Source organism: Boleophthalmus pectinirostris, unplaced genomic scaffold, assembly GCF_026225935.1.
Source record: "Boleophthalmus pectinirostris isolate CB_2022bp ecotype Guang Dong unplaced genomic scaffold, ASM2622593v1 HiC_scaffold_16, whole genome shotgun sequence".
Taxonomy (NCBI): Eukaryota; Metazoa; Chordata; class Actinopteri; order Gobiiformes; family Gobiidae; genus Boleophthalmus; species Boleophthalmus pectinirostris.
The window spans coordinates 35,983,472-35,992,963 of NW_026571095.1; the positions used below are offsets into that span (position 1 = coordinate 35,983,472).

The 9,492-nt window shown below is 41.7% G+C and overlaps 1 protein-coding gene across 3 annotated transcripts in view; it reads left to right on the forward strand.

The window, feature by feature from the left end:
• paxip1 (PAX interacting (with transcription-activation domain) protein 1) overlaps positions 1 to 9,492 on the forward strand; it is a 65,691-nt gene that overhangs the window by 23,490 nt on the left and 32,709 nt on the right. For 2 of the 3 annotated variants that reach the window (XM_055151667.1, XM_055151668.1), the window contains exons 15-18: positions 416 to 537; positions 813 to 997; positions 2,760 to 2,803; positions 2,907 to 2,968. In XM_055151667.1, the coding sequence (XP_055007642.1) occupies positions 416 to 537; positions 813 to 997; positions 2,760 to 2,803; positions 2,907 to 2,968 (413 nt within the window). Of the gene's footprint in view, positions 1 to 415; positions 538 to 812; positions 998 to 2,759; positions 2,804 to 2,906; positions 2,969 to 4,649; positions 4,753 to 7,255; positions 7,425 to 8,424; positions 9,063 to 9,492 lie in introns of those variants that run through there. The other variant, XM_055151669.1, reaches the window with a different exon arrangement.

Genomic DNA, 9,492 nt, shown 5'->3' on the forward strand with positions numbered 1-9,492 from the left:
AGAACCGGGACCGGGACCCGAGACCGGGACCCGAGACCGGGACCCGAGACCGGGACCGAGGACCGGGACCCGAGACCGGGACCGAGACCGGGACCCGAGACCGGACCCGAGACCGGGACCCGGTTTATCCGGCATCACAGTTTAAGTCACGTAAACAGGAAACGGTCTTGATCCGTTTTAAAAAAACAACAACACAAAATCGAAAACTGAAACAAATTAATCATTATCTGTTTTTTTCATTTTTTTTTTTTCATTTTGGTTTTGGAGACAAATAATGAAGAAAAGTTTATTTTTTTTCCTTTTATTTCTTTCTTTAGTTTTACATTGAAAAACGAATGAATGAACGACACACAGATTACTTCTAGATATGATAACGTTTTTCTGTATTTACCGTTCTTAACCGTCTCCTCCTCAGATCATCTCGGTGACGGGCTTCGTGGACTCGGATCGGGACGACCTGAAGCTGATGGCGTATTTGGCGGGAGCGAGATACACTGGATATCTGTGCCGCAGCAACACCGTCCTCATCTGTAAAGAGTAAGAACACATGCAGAAGTGAACGGACCGCGCCTGATCGCACTTTGTGGACACTCTGCTCCACGGGCTTGTTTTTTTTTTTTTTTTTCTCTTGCTGTCTTTGTCTCTGTGCGTGTGAGTGAGAAAGACAGAATCACGTTGGTTTTCGTTCTGTGAGATGAGAAGAAACTACAATAACATGTTTAGAAACTCTGAAAAGTCAATTTTGCAGAATAGGTCTGATTTAACATTTTATCTTTTTGTCTTCTTTCTGTTCTTCTCTTCTTCTCCTTCAGGCCGAGCGGGCTGAAGTACGAGAAAGCCAAAGAGTGGAAGATCCCGTGTGTGAACGCCCAGTGGCTTTGTGACGTGTTACTGGGAAACTTCGAGGCTCTGAGGCAGATCCAGCACAGCAGATACCAGAACTACAACCACCCGGAACCCCTGGCCCCCAACCCTCAGCTCGTCCTCAACCTGCTCGGTACAGGATTAGTCTCCATGTTGTTCTGTGTCAAGAAAATTATTTGGTTTATCGAGAGTTGTGATTTTTGAGGTAAAAATGTGTGGTAATAGAGTTAATAGTTAGAGTTAATAAATTCTCACTCAGAAAGTTTGATAAAGCTGGTCACATACTAGAGCAGACCTGGCCAGCCTGTTTAAGTTAATTTGGAATTATTTTTATTTTATTTGTTTGGAGGATAAGCCCCTTGAGATGTTTCGCCATCTCGTTTTTGAGGGTGTTACAGATGTTACAGAATCAAAAGACAGATACAGTAGAGCAGACAGGAGGCTACACAAATTCAAATAAACATAGAAAAAAACAAAACAACAAAATCAATGCAGCTTCTCGCGAACTCACTCACAAACTTGTGAACTCGCTCACGGACTCACTCGCTCACGAACTCACTCGTTCATGAACTCGCTCACGAACTCACTCGCTCACGGACTCGCTCACGGACTCGCTCATGAACTCGCTCACAAGCTCACTCACAAACTTGTGAACTCGCTCACGAACTCACTCGCTCACGAACTCACTCAAGAAATCGCTCATGAACTCACAAACTCACGAACTCGCTCACGAACTCGCTCACGAACTCGCTCCACGAACTCGCTCACGAACTCGAACTCACGAACTCGCTCACGAACTCGCTCACGAACTCACGAACTCGCTCACGAACTCACTCACGAACTCAGGAACTCGCTCACGAACTCGCTCACTCACAAACTCAGGAACTCACTCACGAACTTGCTCACGAACTCGCTCACGGACTCGCTCATGAACTCACTCGCTCATGAACTCACTCGCTCATGAACTCACTCGCTCACGAACTCACTCGCTCACGAACTCACTCGCTCACGAACTCACTCGCTCACGAACTCAGGAACTCGCTCACGAACTCAGGAACTCGCTCACGAACTCAGGAACTCGCTCACGAACTCGCTCATGAACTCACTCGCTCACGAGCTCACTCAAGAAATCGCTCATGAACTCACAAACTCGCTCATGAACTCACGAACTCGGGAACTCGCTCACGAACTCGCTCAGGAACTCGCTCAGGAACTCGCTCAGGAACTCGCTCACGAACTCGCTCACGAACTCGCTCACGAACTCGCTCACGAACTCGCTCACGAACTCGCTCACTCACGAGCTCAGGAACTCGCTCACGAACTCGCTCACGAACTCGCTCACGAACTCACTCGCTCATGAACTTGCTCACGAACTCGCTCATGAACTCACTCGCTCACGAACTCGCTCACAAACTCACTCGCTCATGAACTCACTCATGAACTCGCTCATGAATTCACGAACTCGCTCGCTCATGAACTCGCTCATGAACTCACAATTGTTAGACACATAATAAATCAGATTTGAACAGAAACTACGACAGTTCAAATATAGCCACAGCAAGATGAACAAACAAAATTCAAAATAAACATGTTTTATAATTTTACCTCATGCATGGACTAAAACTGCATCGCTTTTATTTTAGAGGTGTTTTTAATGATTTATATTTTTTTAAGGCAGCCTCACTTTTTCATTGTTTAGTCGGAACATAAACTCTTACCAGTCTGAGCAGCTCATCAAAACAATGACATTTACTGTTTTTTATTAAATACAATATTTTCTGTTTCTTGTGTGGCTCCATAGAAAAAATAATTGCCCACCCCTGTACTAGAGGAATTCTGATCTATTCCGCTAAATCAAATTGTGAAAATGTCTTTGTGTGTTTTGTCTTTTTCAGCTGCGTGGAGAGCTCCAATCAAAGTGACTCCAGAGGCCTTAGCGGTGAGTCCAGCTTCTGTCGAGTCACAGATTTTAATTTCACAAACTCATTTCTGCTCCGTGATCCTTGTAAATGAATCCGACGTGTTTGTGTTTGTGTTTGTAGAACCTGCAGCTGCAGAAACAGAAGCTCAACTCCAACAGTGAACCAGCCAATAAGAAGGCCAGGTCCGTGCTCTGAACGCGCTTTATGTGTCAAACTCTAAAAACAAAGCTGAGGATAAGAGACTAAACGTTTCTGTGTTTACACTCTGCGTGGACGAGAGCCAGTGGAGATGTTTTCCTTCCATCTTTGTTGTTTAAACTATTAAGGTTTTGCGTTTACGTCACAAAACCACGTGACCTGGTGTTGATGCCGCCATATTTGAGGTCAAACTATCCATCTGGACCAACGTGTAGTATTTGTGTGCGATAAAATTTGAAGTGAATAACAATGGTTTTGACCGGGATCATATAGAAAGTATCTTTTTATCGGATCTCGGCTGATAAAGTTCACAGACAGAGGTGGAGAGGGACAGAAAAACAGAAGGATGGAGCCCACTGAGAACATCGTCTGTTTACTGTTTGTTTATTATTTATTTCAACTTCTAGTCATTGTCACAGAAGAACAACGAAATTGCGTTTGGAGCATCCCTTAAAGTGCAAAAACCATAAATAATAAATACCCCTTAAACCCAAGTGTAAACATTAACCCAGTGTGGCCTCAGTACAACGTGAGACGGTTCTTAAAGCAGCAAGATGATTGTGTGTCAAGTAACATAACCAGACAGAGACCTGAGAATCATGACAAAAAATGCAACAGTGCAACCAGTTCAGTGTTAAGAGTTGGATGTGTTTTTTGTCCGTGAGAGGGGGGCAGAGAGGGGCCAAGGGGGGAGAGGGGGGCAGAGTTCAGGAGCCTCACAGCCTGTGGATACAGACTGTTGGTCAGTCTGGATGTTCTGGCCCGTATGGACCTGGACCTTCTCCCTGAGGGCAGCAGGTGAAAAAGGTGGTGCGCAGTTGGTCCCGCAGGATGTTGTGCACTCTTCTCAGACAGCGAGTGGAGCAGATGGTGCTGATTTCTGGCAGAGTCGTTCCAATGATTCTACCGGCTGCTTTCACCACATCTGTGCAGTCAACATTTCATTTCACACACAAACGAAGAAGGGATTTACACTAAATGAAATTATATATATACCAAAAGTGTTTTTCTCGCCAGTGTACCGGCACAGAATCCACCCCTCGTCCTCACTTTCGCTGTCGAGGAATCCCACCCCGGCCTCTATTTCCACCGTCTCGTGTCGCTCCGGCTCTGACTTTGATCTCCATTCTACTTCCCCTGGCTGTTCTCAGGAGCAGACATGATGTTTGGTGATCAACAAAGATCTCACACATCCCGCTACAAAATATTAATAATCCTCTAACCCCGTGTAGCTTTTCAGTTCTTGGTTGGTGCCGGACGATGTCGAATGAATGAAGTCGTTGTAAATATCTGGATACTGAAGGTCGGACACAGAGCGAGCGTTGATTAAACTAACAAAGCTCCATCGGAATTAGATCAGGATCTACTCCACGACCCAGGAAGACGACTTTAACTTTATACCTTTATAATGATCCAACCAGCGGGCGATTTGGTACACTTTTATGTCGTTTGCGCTGTTTAAAGTCGCTGTGATTATATTGTAAACTGAATAATCCCAGTCTTGACCTCCAGTATGGACGCCAAAACATTAAATCGCGTGACTGACACACACGCAAAACCTTAATAGCAGAGAGATTGAAACACTAAAGCAGAGGGGAGATTAAACAGTTAAAAACTAAAGCAGCTGTAGAGATAATCTGTTGTTTTTTTTTTTTTTTTTTTTAGGTTGGACGAGGTTCAGTCTCCGGGTCAGAAGCTTCCTCCCGAGTCCACGCCTCTGGTCATGTTCACCGGGTTTGAACCTGCGCTGGTCCAGCAGTACACCAAGGTCTGTACCCACGATTATACTTTTACGTTCAGATTTACAAACGGAAAAGGGCAAAAAGAGTCTGTGAAAACAATACAGTGGATTAGCGATGCACCGAAATGAAAACCTGTGGCCGAAACTGAAACCAAATAAAAATTAAACGCTTGGCTGAATACTGAAACCGAACATCAAATATGGTTCTGTTTTTCACTTTTTCAGTATACTGTATTTTCTGCACTATAGGGGCTCTGGATTATAAGGCGCACTGTCATTGAATGGTCTATTTTTGAACTTTTTTCACATATAAACGGCACCGGATTATAAGGCGCATTAAACGAAACACAACAGTTAGATAAGTCAGTCAAACTTTATTTAATGCGTTCACAATAACTCAACTTTGTTCAGTTGTAATGTGTAAAAAAAAATAAAAAATCCTGTCTGAGACGCTAAATTGTTCGTGTATTCACAATAAATCGTAATAGTTCAATCAGTGTGGTTCCTGTTCCCTGGAGTTCAGTTCAGTGATGATTCTGGTCTCGGACCACAGTTGATCCTGATCCTTCGCCCGGGCGTCCGCGATCCGTCGGCAGATCGTGGCGTAAGTGGCTCGGCGCTGTCTCTCTGTCTTGGTGAATGTGTGTTCTCCTTCTCTCATCCACTGCTCCCACGCAGCTAAACACACTTTCACTTTAGAACAGCCTTGAGTTTAAAGTGGGCGTTGTGAGCGTGTCTCTTGACAGGTGCATTTTGATATTAAAAGGAATCACAGTCTGTTTTACTCCTGATGCTCCTGACTACAGGAGCCATAACGCTGCAAGTGGTGCAGCTTTGTAGTTTACTAAAGTCGTACTGAGACACAACAATAAGTTCATATATAAGGCGCTCTGGATTATAAGGTGCACACTCCTTTTTGGATGAAATTAAAGGCTTTAAGTGCGTCCTATAGTGCGGAAAATACGGTATATATATTGCATAAATGGCCTAGAATACATTTTTAGACGGGCTTTTAAAAGAAAGTAAATGTTTATTTAATATTCATTAGTTTACAAGTTTACCAGTAAGTTTTTCATTCATATTAGACTGGGCTTTCAAATAAAACAACAATTCAAAAAAAAACTCATGTGCATTAAAGTGGATAAACCCACAACAAATGAATTACTGACCTTTTGGCACAAGTCTGCTGTGCCACAGTCTCATAAGTAGGGGTGTGCAAAAATATCGAAATATCAATATATAGTATCGTTTATGTGATGATACAGTATCAATATCATGGGCTGCTGTATCGATGTATCACCAAGATTAAATTATTATTTTTTTGTATATTTTACTAAATTATTTTGTTACAGATCTACAGTTTTTTTGCTTGTTCAGAGGAAAGAAACTCGTTTATGCAACACATTTGACATTTTCACAGTTTTGAGGATTAAAATGTTTCTTTGTAAAATGTTTAGGGATGTAACGATAACCAAAATATCGTGATATCGTATCGTTAAAGTTCTCACAATTATACCGTGGACCATCACAATATATCGAGTCACAAGTGTCTTTGTTTAAATGAAGAGTTATGGTGCAGCAACAGTTAAAAAAAACAGAGGGAACTACATAGACCATGATCCTTTGCTCCATTTCAGTGCAGACGACAAGAAGAAATAACAGTTCCAACACTTTTAAGTCTGAGTTCTTTGGGTTAAGTCTTGTCAAGGTGTTTTAAGAGGAAAAAAAATTGCAAAATGACCTCCACAAAATATCTCAATAAATATCATACCGTGAGATGTATATCGTGAAAATATCGTACAGATTTGGATATTGTTACATTCCTAATCGTGAGCCTCTCCACCATATCGTGAGCTTTCCCACAATATCGTAATAAATATCGTACGCTGAGGTTCATACTGTGATGATATCGTATCGTGAGACTTGGATATCGTTACACCCCTATTTGTGTTTCATACGAACTTTGCACAAGACGTGGTTTAACAAAGACTTTTAGAATCACAGTCACGATTTACCTTTTATTTTTTATCGAACAGGTTTGAAATGTATCGTATTGAATCAAAAGTGCACCGTATCGAGGCAGTGGATAAAAGTCCGAAGCCAGGACCGGTGGAGCCGGATCGTCCGGATCGTGTCAGAAAGGCGACGCAACGAGTACCGGGATTATTTTTAAGAAGAATAAACGTTTACACGATCGAGAAATAAATAAATTCGGCTTTAAATAAACCACCCACTTACTTCACAATTAAGTTTAATTCCAAATAATTATTTTCGTTAGGAATTAAGTGTTTACATGGTCTTTTTAAAGTGGAATTCATTTCTGTTTTTATTTTTATTCTGAATTAAAGCTCTGGTGTCACCTAAAGCTTTTGTCACTGAAGAGACGACATGTTCGCTGAATTACTGCAGTCGTGATTTCCTAATTGTGACTTTTCAGACTGATATTTCTTGCAGCTGTAGTGGTTGAACCTTTCTATTGTAGGTCCACGCGTACTTTTAACCGTGAAATGTTCTGTTTTCTCTCCGTCAGTGGGTGCACGCGTTGGGCGGGGAGGTGGCGGACTCCGGGAACAGGGTCACTCACCTGTTGGCGTCCAAAGTGTCTCGGACGGTGAAGTTCCTGACCGCCATGTCGGTGGTGAAGCACATCGTGAGGCCGGAGTGGTTAGAGGAGAGCTGGAGGAGCCAGAAGTTTGTGGGTAAGACTCAAAACTCCAGACTTCACCGTGAAGTAAAAGTAAAAGTACTACTGTGTAAAGATGACGTGTTTTAACTCTATAGGGTATTAACTGTAACTTCATTTAAAACCTGTCTGAAGAGGTTTTAGAGTCACCCATGTGTGTTTTGAGTAATTTAGTGATCTCTCCTAGGCCCGATTCAAACCCTTTTTACGGTTTGCTGTAACATTCTGTACGAGGCTCCGCCCACAAGCCTTCAAAAATGTGATAAAAAACTAAATCGTGTGTCGTTCGCTCATTCGTTTTTCAAAATAAAACCAAAAATAAGAAAAGGAAAAAACTATTTTCTTCATTATTCGTCTCCAAAACCAAAATGAAAAAAAAAACAAAAAACATAATGATTCGTTTTTTCAGTTTTCGATTTTGTGTTTAAATGAAAAATGGAAAAAACGGAACCAGACCAGGGCCGAGACCAGGACTGAGACCTGGACTGGGACTGAGACCGAGACCGGGACCAGGACTGGGACTGAACCAGGGCTGGAACTTGGTCTGGGTCCTGGTCTCAGTCCTTGTCTGGTTCTGGTCTGGTCCTGGACATGGTTCAGTCCTGGTTTTAGTCCTGGTTTAGACCTGTTTTAGTCCTGGTTTTAGTCCTGGTTCAGTCCTGGTTTTAGTCCTGGTTTTAGTCCTGTTTTAGTCCTTTAGTCCTGGTTTTAGTCCTGGTTCAGTCCTTTTAGTCCTGGTTCAGTCCTGGTTTTAGTCCTGGTTAGTCCAGTCCTGGTTCAGTCCTGGTTTTAGTCCTGGTTCAGTCCTGGTTTTAGTCCTGGTTTTAGTCCTGGTTTAGTCTTGGTTCAGTCCTGCATCGCAGTTTAAATGACGTAAACGGGAAACGTCCATTATCCGTTTTTTCCATTTTTCATTTTAACAGTTACAGTTAATCCCTCATAAAAGTCCAATATTTAAACCAGTTGTTGTAAACTCTTGTTGTATTTTAACTCTTCCTCTGTGGTTTGTGGCGCAGACGAGCAGAGCTTCAGCCTGAGAGACGCAGAGGCGGAGGTTCTGTTCAGCTTCAGTTTGGAGGAGTCTCTGAAACGGGCCCAGAGCTCGCAGCTGTTTAAGGTGAAACGCCACAACTCCTCCACTTATCCTCTTTTAAACTGATTTACCAAAGCTTAAGGTCTACAAAAAGTATCCACAAAAACAGTACAATTCATTAGAAACCAAACTAAACTTAAACTTTATTAAAGCTACAGTATGTAACTTTCTGGAGGCGGCATTCACCTTTACAGAAAGACATTTGGAAACATGTGGATGATGACTTCTGGTGTAATCCCCGACACTGGGCATGTGATAAAACCATGGATTCAGCAGCACAGTCTTCACAACCTTTTTATTTAATTACATTTTATTATAAAAAAAAAAAAAAGTATTATTGACAAACCCGAGGAGGTCAGACTTCACACTTAACCAAACACCATCCACACACACTCATATTTAAAACAGACGCTTAAGGAAAGAATTAGTGATAATAACAGAAATAATCATAAAAAATAACAACAAAAAGATTAAATTAAAAACTAAAAGGATAAAAAAGCGACTCAAACCATTAAAATAAAGAACAGTCTTCACAATCTGCCAAACCTTTCCACGGGGACGTGACTCTAAACCAGAGATACTCAGTGTCAGGCTTTAATTAGACTCACCTGCTCATACCAAAAATAACAACACAACTACTGGGCCCGGTCAAGCAGAAGTAAATAACAAGGCCAAAAATTCAAGTTAATGCATCTGATATAAAAATGTATTGAACAGATACATATGTACTCTAGTTTATGAAACTGTTGACCTTTTTTCTGTACCATTTTTGGTTCTAAAGTTCCATCTGTTTTAAACAGACCATGTATGAAACATGGAACAAAAATTATTTCCCAAATTTCAAAGACCTGAAAATCATGTAAATAAATGGATGTATTTCATCATATCTTGTGTTATTCCATCTTTGAACTGTTGATGAAGGGACAGGATAAAAAAAAAAATGTATTTAAAATGATAAAAATTTGCTTGGAAGGACTGACATATTTTACAT